The 23689-nt window shown below is 32.8% G+C and overlaps 2 protein-coding genes across 4 annotated transcripts; one reads left to right on the top strand and one right to left on the bottom strand.

Moving 5' to 3' along the window:
- The first annotated feature begins 3015 nt into the window (after positions 1–3015).
- LOC8264860 (ribosome-inactivating protein gelonin) lies at positions 3016–7822 on the top strand. 2 transcript variants are annotated; one of them, XM_002529378.4, is made up of 3 exons: positions 3016–3410; positions 6111–6204; positions 6673–7822. In XM_002529378.4, the coding sequence occupies exons 2-3, from the start codon at positions 6137–6139 to the stop codon at positions 7508–7510; spliced, it is 906 nt and encodes a 301-aa protein (XP_002529424.2). In that variant the 5' UTR covers positions 3016–3410; positions 6111–6136; the 3' UTR covers positions 7511–7822. The 2 variants fall into 2 exon arrangements, with proteins under 2 accessions (XP_002529424.2, XP_025014926.1); XM_025159158.2 differs by lacking the exon at positions 3016–3410 and adding an exon at positions 5754–5847.
- A 4790-nt stretch (positions 7823–12612) lies between these two features.
- LOC8264862 (BEL1-like homeodomain protein 4) lies at positions 12613–20081 on the bottom strand. 2 transcript variants are annotated; one of them, XM_002529380.4, is made up of 5 exons: positions 19863–20081; positions 17279–19046; positions 14141–14547; positions 13999–14059; positions 12613–13334 (listed from the first exon to the last, which is right to left on the bottom strand). In XM_002529380.4, the coding sequence occupies exons 2-5, from the start codon at positions 18869–18871 to the stop codon at positions 12801–12803; spliced, it is 2595 nt and encodes an 864-aa protein (XP_002529426.1). In that variant the 5' UTR covers positions 18872–19046; positions 19863–20081; the 3' UTR covers positions 12613–12800. The 2 variants fall into 2 exon arrangements, with proteins under 2 accessions (XP_002529426.1, XP_048234710.1); XM_048378753.1 differs by lacking the exon at positions 19863–20081 and adding an exon at positions 19237–19339.
- Positions 20082–23689: the final 3608 nt, after the last annotated feature.

Raw genomic sequence — 23689 nt, 5'->3', positions numbered from 1 at the left:
TTCAAGGTCCGATCTTCAACAAACACAATATCTCGGCTTCGAATAAGTTTCTTGTGGACAGGATCATATAATCTGTAACCAAACTCATCTTGGCCATAACTCAAGAAAACACATGGTTTTGACTTCACATCAAGCTTTGATCTTTCATCTTTAGGAATGTGCACAAAAGCTTTGCATCCAAAGACCCTTAAGTGATCGTAAAAAATATCTTTGCCACTCCAAACCCCCGCCGTACATCAAAAGACAAAGGAACACAAGGAGTTAGATTAATAACATGTCACTGTATTCAAAGCTTCTCCCCGAATGAACTTGGCGATGTGACAACAAACATCCGACACGCTCCATCAAAGTTCGTTCATCCGCTCGCTAATCCGCTCAACTGTGGTGTCTTGGGAGGACTCTTTTGATGTCGAATACCATGATCTCTACAATAAGCATCAAATGGGCCAATGTATTCACCTCCATTATCTGTCCGAATACACTTAAGCTTCTTTCCAGTCTGTCTCTCAACCGAGGCATGAAACTGCTTAAACACTTCAAATACTTGATCTTTAGATTTCAAGGTATAAACCCATACCTTTCTAGAGTGATCATCAATGAATGTGACAAAGTAGGAGCAACCACCAAGTGTCCTAGTCTTCATAGGACCACAAACATCAGAGTGCACCAGATCAAGTATACTCTCCTTCCTGGAAGGAGGATGGCTCTTAAAGGAAACCCTGTTCTGTTTACCTGCCAAACAGTGAGAACACTTCTTTAGATGAATATCATGCACACCCGGTAACACATTTCTCTTCAACAAAAGAGACATCCCATTTTTACTCATATGACCAAGTCTCTTATGCCATAAATCAGTCATGTCAGTATTCACCACAACATTGACCCTATCCTTGAAGATCTTCGGATGTGTCATGTACAACTTTGAGCATCTTTTACCTCTAGCCACGATCAAAGAACCACGAGTGAGTTTCCATATTCCATTACCAAAGTTGTTGCTGTAACCATCATCATCAAGTAGGCCCGCGGAGATCAAATTAAGTCTCATATCTGGAACATGTTTTACATTATGTAAAACCAACTCTATCCCAGTGTCAAACTTCAAACAAATATCTCTGATGTCTGCAATCTTTGATAGTCCATTATTACCCATCCTAACATTACCAAAGTTACCTGGAATATAAGATGAATAAAAATCCCTCTGTGATGTTACATGACATGTAGCACCACTATCAATAACCTAGCTCGAATCAACATGTGCAATGTTGATCATATCAAGATCAGAACAAATAAGGAACTCATCGGTAGTAGTGTTAACTTCAGCATTGCCATTACCACCCTCATCTTTCTTATGGTTCTTTTGATTGCTGTAATCGCTCTTCTTCTTCTCCTTTTTCAATTGCCTGCAGAACCGTATTGTGTACCCTTTTCTACCACAATGATAGCACTCAAAATCAGCAAACTTTCCTTTGGATTTACTTTGATGCTTCCCTTTGTTACCTGGACCTCTACTCTGACTTCTCCCCCGGCTTTCTGTAACTAAGACATCAGAATATGAAGAAGAACCTTGTGACTTTCTTCTCATCTCTTCATTTAAAACACTGCCTTTAGCTAATTCCATGGTGATAATACCATCTGCTGCAGAGTTGGACAATGATGTTCTAAAAGTTTCCCATGAGTCCGGTAAAGTGCCCAGGAGCCACAAGCCTTGTATCTCATCTTCAAACTTGATACCCATTCCTGCAAGTTGATTTATGATTCCCTGAAAAGAATTCAAATGATCAGTGACAGGAGTTCCATCATGGTATTTCAAGCTCATCATTTGTTTTATTAAGAACAATTTATTGTTTCCGGTCTTTCTAGCATACAACTGTTCAAGCTTGTTCCACAAAGTGCGAGCATGAGTCTCTCTGCTGATATGGTTCAAAACATTATCATCAACCCATTGACGAATATACCCACAAACCTGTCTATGCAAAATATTCCACTCTGCATCTGTTTTACTCTCAGGTTTATCAGTATTAAACACAGGCAAATAATAATCCTTCACATAAAGTAGGTCTTCCATCTTGCCTTTCCAAATATGATAATTAGAACCATTCAAATTGATCATCCTACTTGTGTTAGCTTCCATCATTCAAACAAGTTTAACCCAATACAGAAGAACCAGGCTCTGATACCAATTTGATGGGAAAAACAGCCACAAACGGTAAACAAATAAATGCGGAATTAATCTCCGTTTGTCTAAACTTTCCCAACTTGAATGAACCCCTGAGGATGCAAACAAATAGGGTGTTCTTAATGCAATTAGAACACACACAATACCACTGCTATGCACCAAGATATTGAGCTAAAACAGTAAGCACACAACAACACAAAGACACCAAAATTTTAGCGTGGAAAACCCATAAACTAGGGAAAAACCACAGGACCATTTTGGCCGCTTAAATCCACTATCATCATCAAAGGAGCAATACAAAGTCTTCTCTAGATAATACTAGAGGCATACAAAATCATCATATCCTTGGAAGTAAGCACATCAAGGTGTATGGAATCAAAATAGAGCCAAGATAAGAAATATATCACCAGAAAATTAGCTACTGTCCAGACCAACAAAACCCGATCTCCGGACCTCAAAACCCGATCTCCACCGTCCAAAATATTGGCCCAGATGCATGTAGCTGCTGTCCAAAAATCACGACGATCCAACGGTTCAATCTACAGAAAACGGAACTTTTCTGTTGCTGTGTATTCTCTTCTCTTCTCCTCTCTCTTTTCTCTTTCTCTGTTATGTGTTTGTTATATACTTCTCCTCTCTTTTCTGTCCTTATATTTTAGATAGTGGCAGACCCATTTTTTAATAATATGCTCCCAAAATAGAAAGTCTAAATAAGACTTTAATGGGCTCAATAATTAGGCTTTCCTCATGGGTCAAAAACAAAGAAAAAAAAAATCCAACACAAAGTTCATTCAAGAGGAAGATGTCTTTCAGTGTAATAAGTCCAGTCAATTAAAGATTGCAGGGCAGTAAGAAAAATGTGACCACTTCCATGATACTAAACCTGCTACCTTCTAACTCTCATCAATGTGAAAAAGGTTGCATCTGTCTTTCTTTTTATGTTTCATAAAAAATTAATGATTGTCACTTTCACTTCTCTTTCGCCACTTCTTTTTTCTGTTTATTTTTTCTTTTTCGTACTAACTCATCTCATCTTCATATAAGGGCAATTTTTTTTTTCTTTTCCTTTTTCTTTTTCTTTCCCTTCTTTTTCTGTATATAATAAGCATCAACTACCCATTTACCCTTCCTATTTTCCTACTCCTCCTCCAATTTAATTCTGGTTCTTGTTCTCTTTCAAACAACAAATTTCACCATTTTAACCAGCAGCATTCCAGAACCGCTCCTTTCTCAGGTTAGTAGATTTTTCTTTCTTATTCTTCCATGTTCTTTTTTCATGCAAGTGCTTGTTGGGCTGTGCTTGATTTTGCAGTTATTCTCTCATGTTCCTTACGAGTTCAGTTCTTTACTATTTTGTCTTATCTGTTATTTGAGTCGTGTCATAATTCTTTTTCTATTTAGTATTTTCTTGGGTTTCGAGTTCGCTTTTTATTTCAATTATTTGATTTCTTAAAAGACAAAAAGATAGTTTGTTATGTTAGTTTTAGTGTTTTTAAACTTCTTTATTTTTAATTATACTCTCTCAACTCTAAGAAGAATTTTCTCAAATGAGTGTGATCAATATAACAAGGATTTTAGGTTGTGAATTAGAAGTATATATTCTAGTGATTTGCATTGTAACTTAGTATTGAATGAAACACAACTAATAATTTTATTAAGAAGTAAGTGATCTTACTTGTTTTATTTATATCCTTCAGCAATTTAATAACAATATAGAACTAAAAGTTAAAAAAAGCACTATCATGTAATTTGGTAGAATTGAAGATTATAGTTTTTCTTTTATGAGAGAAAGACCTTTATTTTATCTTTTGTATTTTAGCGTCAAATGAACACAATTTTTTCCTTAGAAAATGGATAATAATAATTATTTCAAATAAAAGGCTGACTATACCAACATAATAGCCTTTAATAGAGATAGTAGCGGGGCAAGTTTTTTCAATGTCTTCCCTACCCGAATCTTAATAGATTGCAATTGGATTTGGAACTGGTTTAGTTTTAAATTTTAATATTTATGTCAGATTCAAGTCAAGTTCAGGTTCAATCCATCAGATACCCACAATCTGAAACCGATTATATAATTTTTAAAATATTAGATATTACATCTAATTTTTGTTTGATGATTTGTAATATTATTTTAAATATAATGAATTTATGTTTAGATTACATCAATATATTGAACTTTTAATTTTGGATTTGATTAGTTTAGATTTTGTCATTTTATTATTTTATTTTCAATTTTTCTTTCTATTAATATTTGTTAATTTATTTTAGAATTTAATTATTATAAATAGATACTTATTTACTTACTCTAACTGGTAGGATACATGCTATCCATTTAAACATCTGTAAAATTTATTTTAAAAATTATATATTGAACTGGTTTGTAAAAATTCAGATAGTATACATATATTTCTACTTAAGAAATATAAGAAAAAAATTTAAATAAATTTAGGACAAATTCGAATACATATATCTTAACGGACGAAAAATCTTACGCATACTGTCATTCCTATCCTTTAGCTAACTGCAAAACAGATAAATTAAAAGAAAAAAATCAACTTGCTATCTTCTTTGAGTCTATATTTATGAATTATCCTTAAACATTATGATTTGTTTATCTTCTAGAGAGATACAGCATTTCAACTACTATTTTTTAGTGGCTACGTCGTTTGGCTTGAATCTCATTCAGTAAGGATACAGCTTTAATCCATATTTCCCCAAGTCATCTTACCTACCATTGTTTATTCTAAAATCCAAAACTTAATTACTTCCTCATGCCAGTGGTATGGATTTAAAGTTGATAATTCCGATATTTTTATTTAGACCTGTTATGAAAAGTCAAAACCCTTCGGTCATGGACTTTTTGTGTGTTGCCTTGTGAAAACAAGTTTTTCCAAAAGTCAAGTTGATGTTTAAGAAAAAAAAAATATAATAATTTAGCTTTCATGTGTGGTGCCTCCAACCCCTTTTTACAATTTAAAAATATAGAGTAAACACTCTTATATATAATATTTAAATTGTGGAGAAATCAACTTAATTTAACATTGGATAATTCTATTAATCAATAATTAATAAATTTTGATAATTATTAATTATTAGAGGATTTATTTTAAAAAGACTTGGAACAAGAGCAAGTAGAAAAAGTTTTATTTTAATTGACTTAAAAATAAATCTGATTACTTATTAGTTTTAAACCTATATAATGCATTATATTTTGCCTATAGTGGTAAATACCAATTTTAAATTCTAGATAATTATATATTTAATAAATTAATATTTCTAATATTTATTAAATATTTTTTAATTTACTAAATATATTAATTATATAAGAGTCGGCTATAAATGATTGTCATCTTTATAAGATTAACAATATTTAATTTATAAAATAATGACTTGACCTCTCAAGTAACCTTTGCATATTCCCTTCATACTGGATAATGTGAAAATAATGTTAAGGCCAATGTTGTTGGACCAAATTTAACAGGTGACGAAGCACTTTTTTTTTTTTTAATTAATATAAATCAATTGCAAGATGACGAAATGAAATAAAATGAAATAAAATAAAATAAAATAAAAGATAGAAAATAACCTTGTGCCCATTCCCCTATAAAAGGGGACGACTGTGGATGCTAAACAACCATCTCTTGCTCCACTCCTCATCTGCTCTGTCTGTAAGTAATCAGAAGCTTACATTTTATCACATTCATTTTTGTTTGCAAATTTTCATTTTGTAGCTGTTACATTCATACCCTTAATAGCTTAATGTGAAGGTTCCATTGTTGTTCATCGAAGGTTTTAATAGATATCATTCTCGCTGCTGCATATCCAGAGTTATTCTTGTAGAGGTTTTCAATAAGAGATATCGTTCTTGCAGCATATTTAGAGTTACTCCGGAAGGCACTCAATTCATTTTTTTCTTTTTATGCTTTGACAGGTGCGTAGAAGACTTTGGAAAAGAAAATGGACAGCTATTCTGTGGAGAGTGTGGAGAGTTTTGATGCGGGCAGTTCTGATGCCAATAAATCCGAGTAAGTTTTAAGACCATAATAAAAAATATTAAATTTTTAATTTAAAAATATTAAAATATAATTTTAATAACACTAATATAATTTTTTGCATATTTAAATAATAAATTACATGAAAAGTCTTTATAATAAAGAGATATCAAACTTTTAATCTATAACTAAAATATTAATATATTTTAATTTTAATAATTTTGATGAATTTTTCAGATACATTTAATTAGATAATGTGGCATTTGAAAATAAATACTTTAAAGATATTTCTATCATTAATGACACATATGGCTAATATCATTAACTTAATAAGTAATTGGATACATAATTATTATTATAAATCCTAAAACTAAATTATTTTTTCTTATATTTGTTTAATTGTGTCCAATTTTTTTTATAGAAATAACTAGTATCAATTTGATTACAAACCAAAATTTAAATTTACCAATTCAAATTTCTTTCCTTTTCATGTTCTGACAGGTTCGTAGAAGACTTTGAAACGAAAATGGGCAGCTATCATGCAGAGAGTTTTGACGCAGGTAGTTACGATGCCAACAAATACACAGACTTCCTGAAAAAATTACGTGGGACATTGAAAAGTAGTGCGAGCCATTCGATACCAGTGTTGCCTACCAAATTGTCCGTCACTAGTAGCAAAAGGTTTGTTCTGCTGATACTCAAAAGCTCAAAATCCACCATCACAATAGCATTAGATGTCATCAATGCTTATGTTCTTGGTTTCCAAGTTGGAAAAAAATCCTACTTCTTTAAAGATATTGCTGAGGATATATATGAATCTAAACTTTTCAACGGGACAACAAAAGCCAGACTTCCATATGGGGGTAGCTACCAAGATCTGTTCAATGCCGGAGCAAATAGAGAGAAAGTGCCATTGGGAATCTCACAGTTAAACAATGCCATCTTTCAACTGATTAAGTACGTTTCCTCTCCTTCAACCACTGATATCGCCTCTAATCTTCTGGTTGTCATTCAAATGATTTCAGAAGCTGCACGATTTAAATATATCGAGAAAAAATTGGTTGAAAAATTTAATGAAGACCTTTATCCTAAAGGTGACTTACTCAGCCTTGAGAACAATTGGGGTGCCCTTTCCATTGCCATTCAGACAGCTAAACGCGAAAAATTTTCTACCAAAATAGCATTGCAAGATGAAAATTATAAAACGTACAATGTATCCACTGTTGCAGAAGTACAACCTATGATGGGACTCTTGCTTGCCAAGGAATCAATTCGTGGAGAACCAATGTTTTGGCCAAACAATGAAGACTTCATCCAGCTGCTGTCAATGTTGGATTAATTACTTGTGTTGTGTGATAATCGCAGTATTTCAATAAAGGACATCAAATTATTGTTGTCCAAATAGTAACTGCATAATATTGTGTTGTGTGTATTATTTCTTGTTGGTCTTTACTCTCTTGATATTTGGTGGTTGTAATCTGTCTTTCTCCAGGGCTTTTCACTTAGCTTGAATTTGGTCGGGTATTATGGGCGGATCTTTACTGGTCCTTGGATTTAGTTCGGCACATACAAGTTATGTTTTTCCTGGATTGTTCTAATAATAAAAGAAAGTATATTTATCAAAAAAAAAAAAAAGTTTATTTCTGTGTTATTGTCGTATTTGCTAAAAATTTCCGAATGTATGATAAATAAACAGCAATTATTAACTCAATTGGATGATGATAAAAACCACCCTTTATTAGTTTGATAAGCTTTCTCATTAATCGGAACAGGGCATTTAGAAATTCACAAGTGGGTTGATTTGTTCAGCAATTTTGGCAATTTCCTGATGTTTAAGGTTCTAGTGAAGCTAGCTAGCCACTCGTCTTCCTCTGTTGAGATGGTAACAACATGATCATATGTTCTTCCATTTTTCTGGTTGTAGGTCTCTCATTTAATTCTACCCATATACTATAAATTAGCTCATTGAAATCTTTTGATAAATAAAATGTAAGTAAAAAATATAGATAAATATTTTAATTTTTTGATTTTAATGTGTAATTAATTATGGCCAAGTACATATTTATATTTCTGAATTTGTATCAATTAGTCGGTTTAACATTTTAACTTCCGATTTAATGTATTAGACACCTAAATTTTACTTTTTTTAATATCTAAACACATTTAGCTTTTAATTTAATCTAACATACATCTGGACTTTATATTTTAGTAATATTTAAATATCTTTATACAATAAATATACACATATTGAATGAAAATATATATTAAAAATGTTAAAATATTATAAAAATATTAATTTAAGTATCTGTTAGGTTAAATCGAAAGTTAGAATATTAAACTGACTAAATGATCAAATTTCAGATATATAAATATGCATTTGGCCAATTAATTATCCTATGCCCAAAATTTCTTACTTCAATCTTATATATTAAGAATAAAAAAAAAATCTCAAATAAAACAACAAGCTCAAAAAACAAAACAGATAATAAGCCAAACCCTCAAACTCAAATTTTTATAATCTATCCTCACTCATTTCTCTGCCTTTTTACGGTTAAAACTTCTATCATATCGAATTAAATTGTGTTTGCTACCACAGCTACAGCTCTCATTCTATGGATCTTGCAATAGGCTTATGCTTTAGCCAGAATGCAAGAATCATCTCTTAATGCCACTAAATTCTATAAATCTTACTCAAACAGACCACTTCTGCATGAACACATGGAGCCAAAAAATATCACCATTTCTTACAACCAGAACTACTCTTCCAAATAACTCTCTTTCAATTATTTCTGGGATGGGAAGGAGTAGCTCCGATTTTTTTGGGTGTCTATGAAGGGAAATTGACTTTCAACCAAAAATCCCGATAACCACCGCCCCATTGTTTGTAGGATGCCTCTCCTTTCCTCTTTGGTCTTGGTGCCGCAGGAGACCCAGAACAAGATCAGGCCGATAACTAGAGAAGGGTCTTTGTCTAGAGAAAAGTGTTCAAGGCTTCCTTTCAATTGACAATAAATCATAGCAACCTAGAACCAGACGCCTTACATACGAAGAAATAAGTCAAAAAAAGAGCCAAGAACTTGTGTATTTGGTATGATGAGAAGTTCTTTTCGGGACATCAATGTAAGAAAAAACAGTTGCACATGATCATGATGCCAGATTTCCCAGCAGAAAATGGTGAATCTAGAGATGAAACCTGTCCTGGGAATTAGAGGATCCAACTCAATCTTCTCTAAAGATTTCATTCCATGCTATGGGAGGATTAGCTGATATGGCTCATCCAACCATGAGAATCGTTGGCACTCACAAGAAATGAACTCTCCATGTTTTAATTGACTCTGGCAGTAGTCAATAATTTCCTGGAATTATCAATGGCAAAAGGGCTTCGCTGTCACATGAAACCCATTGAGCCAGTTCAGATCACAATAGCCAATGGCCAACAAATGACTTGTACTTCCATACTATAAAGAAACTCTAAATAGATGAAAGGTGTTTTTGAAATTATTATTTAGTGTTAAAAAGAATTGTTGGAATATTTTTAATTAATAAAATAATTTTGTAAAAACATTATATTTCATATCATGTCAACAAGAGTTGGACAAATCAAGTTGAGATGTTAACATTTTTCTTTTTTAAAACTGTTTTTATCACAATATTTTTTTTTAAAATCATTTATTTATTTTCATCAAAAATAGTTTTAAAATTCAAAAGAATCTAAATATTTTACTTAAAATATTTTTACTAATTGAAAATCAAAAAGAGGCTTAATTAATGATACATTAACAAGGGCCACAAATAAGAAAGATTTGGCATCATCACACATAGTGACGAGCGAAATCCCGAATAAACTAAGAACGGTTCAGTTTATACTTTTAATAAACTCTGAGAAATATTTTTCAATTTTGGATGTCTGAAACTTCTTTCATTTCTTTGCAATGGTAAAAGCACCTCGTGTTTGTTTTGTTCTGCAAATTATATAGAGAATACTTTGCTCAAGATCACGTAAATAAAGTTTATTACTGTACAAATGAATCTATTTCTTTCTTGTGAAAATTCCAAGAGAGTTGGATATCTAGAGCTAAACATGTATTTTATAAATTATTAATATTATAATAGAGTAAAGTTTACTTTGTTTTTTTACAAAGAACATATATAATGCAGTTCCATTGGCAATAATTTACAAAACAAAAAGTAATACAAAACAATGGGCAGAAGATATAATAGAGCAGCAAGCAAGTCGATCGCGATCATGAAGTATGATGAAGAAGGGGTAAAGCTAAGCTAGTGATGACGACGACGACGAGCACCAAAAATGGGTAATCTTGTGAAAGGTCTGCAGGCATTTTCACAGCTTCTTCTACAAATATCACTATCTGCTCCATCAATTAGCATGCAAGTAGGAATGCACTGTCTGACACAGTGGCTTAGCTTCCTCAGCTTCCTCCCTTCTCCAACTTCCACACATGCCATGGCCACCAACAAAACCATCACCACCATCCCAATAAATCTCTTTCCAGCCATCTCGATGTTTCAAGAAATTACAAATTATTAGGATGACGATGAAGATGGAGCATCCAAAAAGGTCTTTAGATTTGCAATGTATTGCTGATAATTCATGCATATATGGTTGTATTGTTATATATGTTACAATGCTCTTTTTTCGCATAGCAACCAACGGTGAAACCAAGAACTACCCAGTGGTGGGGAGCATAACTAGGAGAAATAAATGGTTTTATGTTATCTGGATACATAATTTTGAAAATTCTTATTTAAGTCTGCAAATAGCTATACAACCAGCCATCCTATTTTCAATCCTTCAATTTAGAGATACATGTAAACATAAGTGGATTTATTCTATTTTACATCCAATGGTTAAATAATGATATATTTTAAAATTAAAAATATAAAGTAATATTCTATTTGGGTCTATTTGTGCAAGTACTTAAAATATGTAATAACCATCTGACGGTTTATATATATATATATTTATATTGAAAGTAATGGATTATGCAAAAATTATTAGTTCGATAAGATCTAACTCAACTGAAATTTGGATAGATCAAGTTATGGCTTGTAATTGCACCCGTCTAAGTGAACTAGAAATGATGCATTCAGTTAAATAAATAAATAGTTCATGGAAAGCTCAATTGAATCTGTGGTACGTACAAGCTCTTGGTAATGCATTCGGCCAAATTCTTTCTTAGACTTATTTCAGCACGTCTGAGTCTGATTATATATTAGATATATGTTCTTAGTTACATCAGTAAATCTTATAATGAATTCTGCTAGCTATTGTTCTTTCTTTTCTTTTTTCTAATTATGCTGATATAACTGGTCTAGTAACTATATCTACGTTCTGTAAAAATCTTCATTTTGAGGACAGGGAAGGACATTTTGATGAATTGCTGCATGGTCTCTTTCCAGGCATGGCCTGAGAATTTGTGGTCACCAGTCCATATTAAATGGAGGGTTAATTTTGTTAAACTTGGGCCGGGTATGACTAGCCATTTTGGTCCTCCTCAGCCTAACTATATTCTTAAGTTGACTTTTTTTCAAGAATAATTCATGGATTCTTCCAAAATAAAATAAAAATAGTATAAAAATTGATGGTAATGCAATAATAAACAATTATCTCTTAGAATTATTATAATTGTGGTAAACTCTTGTTAACATCGACCAGTGTTAACAAGTAACTAAACAAGAGTATCACTCAGGTAATTTCCCCTTAGCATAGTCCAAATGCACACTTTAAATTAATTTCATCAAGCTATTTGGTGTACAGCAAGATTCACTACAGCTTTAAGAAATAAAATGAAATTAAAAAAAAACACCATATTACTAATGAATTTGCAACGAATGAAATTTAAATTTAAGAAGTGGCGTTCGAAATAAAAATTACCCACTAATTTCTTTTTAATTTAGATTACCAATTTACACAAGCACTTGGTATTAAAATCAAGCCTAAGTTCGAACATGACTAAATATAAGACAAATTTTTTTATTGCTTGCAAAATTTGAAGTTCATGATCTCAAGGGGCATGACTGGTTTATTTGAAACAATTTAAGCACTTGAAAAATTGATCAGTGATGCCTTACAACCACAACATTTAAAAGGAAACAACAAAAGATGAGCAATGAAAAAAAAACAAAAACATTAAAACGATTCGTTTTGCAAGCTAGCAGCAATAAAATGGGATGTTGCATTGGTTGCTTTTCTTGGTTACAGATGTGGCATTTAATTTAAAATACACAGCTTAATTTACACTGATTGTGGTGTATTTTTATAAGCCAATATCTTCTGAAATTGGTACATAACCAAAAACCTTTCCCTACACTAAATTCCACACTTAAAAGCCTCTGATGTTTTTTGTTTTTTTTTTTGGTAGTGTGCCGTTCAAGTTCAAGCCCTTGATAGAGAAACATCTGGTGCTACCATACCATGCATGAGTAAGAAATATATATGCACAAAAAACCCAAAGCTTGAAGACAATTAAGTATCGAAAGATCGATCTTTCTTAGCCAATGCAAGATGTACATTGGTAAATAGGAGCTTTTCTTTTTCTTTTGCCTTTCTCCCTCCCTTATTCACTTTTCTAATTTCCCATTCAAAAGATAGGTATTAACATATAAAATCAACCCACAAAATCATGGATCATCTGACCTCCAAATTGCCGCCTAAGTTGATCTTCGTGTTGCTGCACCTCTGGATGCTGATGCTGCTGCTGTTGCTGTTGAACATTTTCTACGCCATGCCTGAGTCCTAGTGTAAGTGAAACAGCTCCAAGCCCAGCTCCTATATCAATCCCACTTCTTTGGTATGGCAGAAAATTCATCATTGATCCATCCATGTTACTTGGTACCTGAAACTGATCTAATCTTGATCTTTTGTCTTGACTCCACTGTCCCGTTTGCAGTTGTTGTTCTCCACTGCCTGCTGATGAGCCTGATCCGGAGCATTCTAACTGCTGCTTATTAAGCATAGAACTTGCACCAAGATTATTCAAGGCTTGCTCATGATTCGGCTGACTAGTACCCTCTTTAGATTTCCCATCGTTGTTCGAAGCACTTCGATTAGTTTCTGCCAAACCTTTCGTTTCAAGCATGTGTATTTCTTCAACCATAGGTTTCCACACGCGCACCCGGGCATTTATAAACCAATTTGAGACCTACACTAATCAGGCAACTTATTAAAACCTTGAAAGAAAATCAATGCAATGTAATTCTCTAGCACTTTCATGCTTCTGCTAAATTCTTAGAGCAAGGACTTGTATGCATGCTGCAACATGAAAATCTCTAAGGAGTAATTTAGTCTAATTTAATTAGATTTTTCCTATTATTAAACCTACCAAGTACTTTCTTAATGTCAATGAACTACTAAAAAATAACAGTTAGTATGGAGTAGAGGAAGTATTATTCTAAATACCACTAAAATTTTGAATTCCAATCTGATTCATGTGAGTTATTTCATTTCAATTATCATTTCAATTTATTCATTTATGTAAATAATTAGCAAAATAGATATATTAAAACGAAAACTAAAATTAAATAATTAGAACTGAATAAATTAAACTTATTTAAATTCATATTAAATATAAAATTCAGTAATTAACAATTGGGATTTTACTATTGCAAACATCATGTGCAACTTTAAGATCAATTAAAAAGCAATAAATTCTAAATTGCCCAATGAATAAGAAAATGTAAATTGTAATGTTTGGCCCACCAGCATGCTAGAAGCATCTTAAAATGGGACTTTTAGAGAATTACTATGTTGAGAATTCAAGGGCGCCGGACAAAATGATGAAAGAAATTAACAGGCAGCTGAATTACCTGGTTCCGAGAGAGCCCAGTTTGAGTGGCCAGCATGTGCTTATCGGTATCCGTGGGGTACCTACAGGAATAAATATAATGCATTGAATTAACAAACCGAGGTACAGATATGAGAGGGTAGAGGAAGGACGGTGGGACTCACGGGTGAAGAAAATGCTCAAACAGCCAAGCCCTCAGAATCGCAACCGAACGTTCGGGTAGGCCTCTTTGGGGCCTCCAGACGTGTTGTTGGGGTTCAAAGATACCCACGTTAGCCCCACCAGATTTGTGCCTATGAAAGCTTTGATCCCTGTATCTCGTCCTCGGTGTGCTCGTATCGCCTTTGCTACTGCTAGCACCAGAATTCGGGGACAACAGATCTTCCCCAAGAGCCTTGCATACGTATTTTAGCTGATCCGAGATGGCAAGTTTTAGGAACCTGAAATTCCTTGATACTGTCCTGAGAGCCAAAGAAACATATGGCGTAGCAGCGCTGAGACCTGCAACCGCTTCAAAGGAAGAAGCCACCATTTGCATCTGCTGGTGATATTGCTTGTACCTTCTGCTTACCTTTTGATAACATAGTAGAACAGAATCACCAAATATGTTTGTCTAAGAATTGACCCAAAAATAATCTCTTAATCAAACATAATCTCGAAAAATATACAAGCACAACAGCGTCAATTCTTGCCGATCCCACAAACTCAGACTTTATTAGGAGAAAGATATAATAATATTAATGAGATGTTCTCTTGTAATGATATAGCCAGGTGGAATATAGATACCTTTACAGGAAGTTAGTGGGATAAACAGCGATTTGACTGTGTGTGCACTGAATTTAGCTACATTAAGAAACACCAACAATAACAAATATAGGCAGTAGAATTGATACTTGTCTATCAAAAAGAAAAAAAGAAAGCCTGTTCTTTTCACAATCAATAATGGTGTCATTATTTGACATCAACTTTTTTGGGTTTTGAACTTTATGGTAAAGTGATTATGAAAAGAAGCGATAGGTACAGTTAAATTGCTATTGTCATTTGCATGACTTTCTTTCTACAAAGGGGAGAAAGAGAAAAGGGTAAGGAGGGGGACCTCACTAACATATGTCTCTGTAAATTATTGTTTTCACAAGAATAAGTCCATATTTAGCTAATGTAAGTGACAAAGCAGGCCCTCAAATTCCTGTTCTTCTTCCCTTAGATTATCCTCTTAACAAATTCATGATTGCAGCTCTTCACAAAGCAAGAATCACGAAACCCTTTTATCCTACAGTATGGATCCTCCCATGAAAAGAACACACAGTTCTTAAACTAGAAAAGAACAGTATGGAATATTGGGAACTCAAATCACATGGTAAAAGGTTAGAAGAATTTTTGATACTTTTGGAGATTTCATGAGATCCAACAGCACCAGCATCTAAAAGACTTGAATTCAGCTTTACATTGCATATATATAATCCCAAAAGCTTCAAATACTACCAACACAAGGCAGACATGCAGTAGATGCATTGCTTTAACTAAAATCACGTTTATCCAAATTCTATTTATGTAAGTATCCACCACACTTGCATTCCGAATTGTATGTTTAGGACTCTTTCTTTTCGATTTAATATAATTTTTTTTATAAGCTTTTCTATAAAGTAGTTTTCAAATAATAAATAAATAAATAAGACTGGTCAAAAAATACATGTGTAAATTCTTTTTTTCTGAAAACAGTTCGGAAAAAGAAATTGGGTATACAAGAAATTAGGTATACTCTACGGATAACACTATAATCTCAATTCTAAAGTGCATGAAATTAGGTATACAAGAGTCAAATTGAAATAATAGATTTATAGATATTCATCTTTGAAATTTTAAAAACATAATGTAATGTGAATGTAAATTAAATATCGTAAATAGCTTAATTAATCCACAATCCAATCCATTTCTTTTAAAGAAAAAGAAAAAGAAAAAGAGAAGTGATCAACAAGGGCAAAACGAAACAAAATGTTCAAAAGCAAGTTAAAACAGACAAATTTAAGCATATGGAATTTTGCAAGACAATTAACTCGAACACGTTCAAAAAAATTTCAGCCTGGAACTACAAAGACAACTCCAAAAGGATTGAAGGAGTTCTACTCGAAAATTATTATGCTAATGTTATTAAGCATCCAAGTGTTTTTCCTTACGTACTTAATACTCAACATGTCTGAGAAATGCAAGATTAGGCATTATGAAATTTGAAGCACATTAATAGCAGTCATAACTATTGAACAAAAACATGACCATGTATATGTTTCCTTTCAATTACATATGCCTTAATGTCCACCTCTTGATAAGCTAGGTATATTCATGATGTATGACTGCAATATAGACCATAATTAGGTGTGACTAAACCAGCCACTCATTTTAGTAGAAAATGATCCGAGGTCTAGAGAATAATCCTAGGATAAGACCTAATTGGAAAAGCAAAGATGAAAGTTAAGTAAGAGCTTAATGGAGAACTTGGACCTTGAACGAAGACCCTTCACAATATGTCTGAAAAATGCAAGTATAGCTAATGCTTTAGATTCATAACAATATACTCAAGACATTACCAAGAAAAATGAAATATAGCATTTTATCTTCAGTCACCTACCACCTTTGCCTCTTAAGGCAGGCCTTTCCTTAGCCTTATCCTACAATTCTCTTTTTTTCTTTCAATTCAAAACATTATTGCTTCATTGTCAATGTTCTATACTGTAACGAATTGCCCCCTTAATCATGAAACCCATTTCAGATAGGAACTCACATATTTTGACTGCACATTCATGTCTGCCTTCCATTTATTTACAAAATTTGGCACATAAATTATAGCATTTAATTTATTCTATGTTTGGGTTTTGAACATGAAATATACAAACATCACATTTATCAGATTACAAGAGGTATGAAGTTATGAACAAATATACAGTTCTCTACATACTAATTTACTGAATACACAATTTAGTTTCTATGTTAAAGGTATGGAAAAAAAAAAAATCAGTTGTCTAGTACAAAGGGTTAGACCACATTGGAGCAATTGTAATACCAAGTAAGCAATATGTCTGTATTGTACTAGCAACTGATGTTCAACTAATAAAGCAGAAGCTCTCAATAATGTTGTGCCAGACAGGTTCCAACTAACAAGCATTATTTTTCTTTGTCAACATAATAGTCTTTCTTTTACCTTTAAAGCAGAAGTGTTAAGACAAAGAGGATAGAATTGCCATCAATTACTAGTAAAAAGGAGCAGAAATAATCATCCCAAGGAAGATAAGTAGATATGTATAACCAACCTCCTCCTGCAAATACAGTAGCTTCGCCTTCCTTTGTTGGTACTCCGGCCTGTAAGATTCGCAAGAACTGCTCGCAACTCCCATATCGCCACTTACCTCATTCGAGCTATAGAATGTAGATGATGAGACTCCAGAATTATTGTTGCCTTTAACAGCAGTCTCTGCGTCTGCTGTACTAATAACAACATCAAGAGAAGCTAAAGAGTTAACTTCAGCAGATGTCCTACCAGACCCCTCTCCAGGTCTCATGAGTTTTAAACCTGTTGCATCACAGAACTCATCTAATAGCTCTTGAGCTGGTTTCAAGAATCTTGAACTCTTAAGAATAGTAGCATATCCAGTAAAAGGACCAAGAGGACCAGGATTCCGAAGAGCATAATTAGACGTTCCCACCATTTCGTTAAGTGATTTTCCACTACTTCTACTGACAATTGCTGGCTTTGACATTGCGCATGAATAATTTGGCCTGACGAGTTTAGAATCTTGATGAGGTTCTTTGAAAATTCCCGACTTCGACTGAAAATACTCGGATTCGTATCCCTCTCCAAACTGAGTTACATTCCCTCTAGATGGAGGATTCGATGAAAGGGACAGAGATAGACCCTGAGTATTATGATCATTAGCAATAGGCCTCAATTCTTGGTCAGTCTTCCTTGTAATTATACCCAATTCACTACTCCATTGATGGCAATTCTCAACTGGCCTATTCATCCAAGCATTGGCATTATCAAAAAACAAAGCCGTTGATTGATTACCATATGTTGGAAGGAGAATCCTTTCACTATTCCCTCCAATGGAATCTGGGGTAACAACATCTTGAAGAGAGTTTTGATAGAATGATGGATGGATATGAGAAGTAGCAATTTGCATCTCCCTATACTGCTTTTGACTATGTTGACCAGGCATTTCACTAGATTGATTAGCTAAAGAAGCTTGATGACCATCTTGGAACCCATTGTAACTAGTCTTCAAATATAATGTAGATGTAGAAATATTGTTTGCCCTTGCACTATTTGACAAGACATCCCCAACAAACATAGGTTTCTGATTGCTTTCCCTACCTACTGACGATGATGATCCACTTGCATGATAATTCACCATCCAGTCATAACTTTGATGTGAATCAATATTTCTCCAGTTACTGCTACATCCTTGTGGGTCACTGGTATTAGCTTTAGGTGAAGCATTAAAGTTTGAAGAAATTGGGTGAGAGTGATGAGACATGTTAGTGAATGAAGTCGACTCCCCAGGTATAGGCCTACTGGGTTGTGGTTGCGGTTGTTCTTGACCAATTAGCATCGCGTGATGGTGATGATCTCTTTGAGCTGGTAAAACATTAGAACTAGAAGCAAAATGGAGCATTTCTGCAGAGGGAAACACAGTAGTAATAGGTTCATAAAAGATATTGCTGCCATTTCTATCATTTCGAACCTGAACAAGATCTGGGGTTAGCTCAGAATGTACAGGCAAATGTTCCAGATTGTTAGGGAAGTCGTCTAAATGCTGAACTGAAGAACTTGATTGAACTCTCAACTTATCTCTCCTGCTTTGTTGTGCAATATGTGATTCAGACCTGAAACTGCTAGCGTCCATCTAACACAAGGTCTGCCCTACTCTTTGTATTCAGCTCTCAAAGTAAGCTCATTAGACAGCTGCTTTAGAAGTTGGTGAAAATTAGAAAAAAAAAGATATTCTTCCATCGGGAGAAAGAACTATCCATCTCTCTGATCACTACCCATCAACCTCGTCATGTCATTCCATTCACTTCCTGCAAAAGTTCATATAATTAAGAAACAAAGACTGCTCCATAGTACCTTAGAATAAAACATCATTCTAATATAACAAAGAGAGAGAGAGAGAGAGAGAGAGAGAGAGAGTTAGTTTACAGTAATGCGAATAATATAAAGAACAAACAAATAAAAACAAGAATACACCAGAAGCAAGATCAAAAAATCTACTTCAAGTAGCTTCAAAACTGACGGAGAGAGAGAGAGAGAGAGAGAATCAGTAATCGTTTGCCAAACAAGCAAAACAGTGTCAAAGAAAAACAAAAAGATCTTCTACGATTCGGTTGAAATAAACATAAACCAACTTAGCCTTTCGCTGTTTAAAAAGAAAGGATAAAAAATACGTAACAGTATTGCCATAAAATACGACGACTCTTTCTTTTCTTGCATATATCAATACCTTAAGTATACTTCACGTCAACCAGTACTGTTAACCCTAGTTCGTTTAAAACAGCCATGAAACCTCATAAAATGTTTAAGACACAGACTCCAAGTTACAGATCCAATTCGCTTACGCAACTGGAAAATCCTGAACATGGTTCTTTAGTTTAAACTCTACGCTTAGTTTGCTCTTGCCCTTCAAAAACAAGTACTTACCAAAAAATAAAAACAAAAAAATATACAAAAAAAGAAGAAGAAAGAAACAGAATAAAAACAAAACAATTATATTATTTGTTATATAAACATATTAAAATATTTCAAGAAAACCAAAGAATCCCAAAGGGTGAAAAAACAAAATCTTTATTTTCGAAGAATAAGACCAAGAAAAGAAAGAAAACAAATTAAAATTTAGTTACCTTTACAGAAATTTGTAGTTACTTGGAAACAAATACAGAAACCGACCCATTAGGGCCCAAAACGGGTACAATTACCGGCGAGATTCCGATGGAGTTTCGGCTCAAAGATTTTTTTAGAAAAGAAAAATTTGGGTCAAGTATTCTTTTGTTCGGAGTGGACATGAAAGAGCTGGAGGACAATAATTGCAAAAGAATTTTGATAATTCCGTTTTAACGGTTATAACGAGCTCAAATTCTTTTCAGGTAGACAATATAACGTACGTGGGTGTAGTCTGTTAGATTTAACGGCGAGAGAAATTGTCACGCTCGTGAGTTGAATTTTGTCTCCCCTTTGGGACCCTTTTGGTCGAAAATTCTCTCTTTTTCGATATATATAAAAAGGATACAAGTTCTTCTTTTGTGAAACACCCCTAACTATTCATGTTAATTACAAAATTGTCAAATTTACTATATTAAGAAATTAAATTATCAACTAAAATGAAGATTAATTTAAGCACAGATGCTCAATTTAACTTTATATAGACAGTACACAAGTTAAATATAATAATAATGCATCTAAATCATAAAATTTAATTTTTTGATTTTTTATTTAAAAAAAACTATCAATCGGGTTACTTTTATATTTAAAATGTAAACTAATAAAGGTATTTAGAAATTTAACAAATGATATAAAATAATATAGAATAATAAAACAAATTAACTATACAAGCAAAAGATATTTGGGAAATTTAAATTAGTACTTATTCGTTAAATCTAACTATATCTATGTTTGTAACTTATTTATATGATTATGTCTGTCTGAGTACAAATTGAATCTAAACCTCAGTTGTAGATTTATTCGTTTTTTATTAATTAATATTATGTAGTACATTTTACATAAATTTCAAAAATCCATCATGAAAACATATACTTGAAAGAGAAAGGCGAGGTGGGATGGTCCTGTCTGAAGGAATTGACCCTTCTATAAATGAATCTTAATTTGTTTTCCCAAATGTGAATTTTACCTGTTTATGTAACCAATAATTTCATATTTTTGAGTGTTATCTTGAGTCTTGAGTGGTGAACTATATGTGTCGTTTTGTACTTTTTCTTGCTATCATTCTTTTACCTAACTTTGGAGTTTTGGGGTTCATCATAATCATTTCATATTACAGGAGTAAATATTCATCGTATCCTACTTACAAAAAAATGGAGCAACATCTTCATTAAGAAGAGAAGAAAAAGACAGAAACAACAAAAAAAAAATAGCTTCACAACTCTGCCAATATCTGCAATGTCTCACAAGAATGGGTATTTTCCAGCACCATCAATTTTAATTTATATGCAGACATGTTTTCCTTCAAAATTACTTTATCCTCGTATATTCAGCTTGTCATCTGTTAATTATGTTTGTTCTTACAATAATTACAGTTGTTACACTTTGATTTCAAATAATCACACCACCTAATTTATAATTAGCATGCAAACAAATTCATAAAACTCATACCAGTCCAATTACGTCTACAAATCAAGAATTTAAGATAAAAGTACTCTTTCTTTTATTATACATATGTAGAAGCACACATTATTAATTCTATGTGAAAATTAACAACGTGAAAATTTATGAACAAGATATTTTCTTTCTCCGCTGATCCATCAGGAAGCAAAAGGAAAAAAAGAAGAATCAATTTATTGGGATTAATAACTCAATTACGTAACATACCAAGTGGCTTTAATCTGATGATAAAAAAGAAAGAAAGCAAGAGAAATTGGAAGGGTTTTAACTTGTTAGGTTCTATGAGATAGTACCAGTGATTGTTTGTAGCTGCTGCAGATAGAGACTGAAGTAGACAAGACTACAACTGATACTGAAGGAAACTGTGGTTATATACATATGCAACATGTACGGACAAACTGGAGATTACGTCACCTGCACCTGCCGGTGGCTAATTATACTACTCCACCTGAGATTTTATATCTATATATTATATATCTGACATATTTATTATCTGTCCCCGCTTTGAATGTCGTCGACCGCCATATCTTTTGCTTCATACACATCTCCTTTTTTCACTTTACTTTTCTCACCGATTACCGATAAAACTTAAAAAGAAAAGCCGGTCATTCACCAATGTACGGATTCTCTCACTCGGTCTCTGTTATAATTAGCCATTAGGGTTCTTCCTCTTATTATTATTATTAGTGCTGACATTAATTAACCCTTATCTACTTCCGTTATACGCTGTAATAAACACACAACTTTGTTCTGCATGCCAAGGAGAAAGTACTGCTCTCTAGAGATTTTTTTGCAGGGAAAGAAATGAAATATGAACAGTTAGATACATGGGTACGACTAGAATATTAATTAAGATAAAAGATATTATTCTTATTTTATGTGTTATTATTAGTATAGCGTGTCTGTGGCTGTGGGTAATAATAAAAGTAATGCTAGCCATTAGATTAGAATTAGTATTTAGCATAAACATTAGTGGATGATAAATTTTTAGATAAAAATTCTTTTGTTATGATCAAAAGATTTTCAAATTTGTTCTTCTTTTTAAAAGAAATTTTAAAAGCTGCATATTTAAAAAAAAAACTTAGCATTTAAAGTTAATATTTTTAACTATGATATCTTCTTTTTCTATTAATAAAAATCGAGATAAAAAATATTATTAAAATACATTATTATTCAAGATAATTTATAATATTTTTTATATAGTTCAATAGAGACATATAAAGAATTTGTAGATGCTTTCGATATAAGAGAGTCCAATCAAAAAGATGGAAATGTGATGTAAATATAGGGCAGTGGGATCTTGGGGAGGTTGTCACTCACTCTTTTGCAGCTGTAGGGTAAAGGAGGAGGTGCTGTGGTGACCCACGTGGCCCAGGGATTCTGCGACAGTGCGGTGATGTTAGAAGAAATATCAGATTATTTATGAGTATGAAGATACACTCTGGAAGTTAGGGCAACCCCTCGAAATTACATCACCAGCAGTAGCAGGACCTGGTGATTCTTGTTCCATTATATATACATATATGCTCACTGCTCTATTATACTAAAACCAGCTATATGTACTACTATAGGGTACTCATTTCCTTTTCTTTTTCTTTGTTTTCTTTTTTTCTTACAAGAAAAAGAAAAAAAAAATTGTCCTGTTTTAGTACATGAAATACTTAAAAAAAACTTGCAGTTCTACTTGCATTTTCCTTATTGGAAGTTGAAACTCAACGACCCAGCATAAGATACTTGGGGTGCTTGAACTGGGTCCACTCGGGTGTCATTAAGTTTGATTTTAGCGATCTTTATACAATGCAATGGATTATATAATTATTAGAAACAAAATTAGTATCACTGAGTTTCAACACAGGTTTATTATTATCTGCAATTTTATTCTTAATTAACTGATTACGTTAATAGAAGAAATATGTTGCTACCTCAATAGCTCAATTCATTTATTAAGAGATTTATATTTGTATATTGCATCAAAATATAATGCTGATACAACTGTAACATTTATATTGATTGTTTTTTAATTATAAAAAATTATGGTGATACATAATTTAATTAATGTAAATATTAATAACACATGTCAACGAGGTTATAGATAAATCTACTTATAAAGTATGTAAAAATATATCAAATGTATAAATAATAAATAATAAAGATGTAAACTAACTGGAATTAATCTTTTTTTGTTTATAAAGTTTGTATAGCTCCCAGCAATTCAATATAATTCACCATTTTACAGTGGCTGTTGCGAACTTGGTTGTTTGAGGTTGCAAATCATCTCAAAATGACACTGTCATTAGATGGCAGATTCATTAGTTTGATTAGGGAGATAAAA

The sequence above is a fragment of the Ricinus communis genome, chromosome 8 (assembly GCF_019578655.1).
Source record: "Ricinus communis isolate WT05 ecotype wild-type chromosome 8, ASM1957865v1, whole genome shotgun sequence".
NCBI classification, from domain to species: domain Eukaryota; kingdom Viridiplantae; phylum Streptophyta; class Magnoliopsida; order Malpighiales; family Euphorbiaceae; genus Ricinus; species Ricinus communis.
This window is presented reverse-complemented; position numbering and strand designations above follow the sequence as displayed.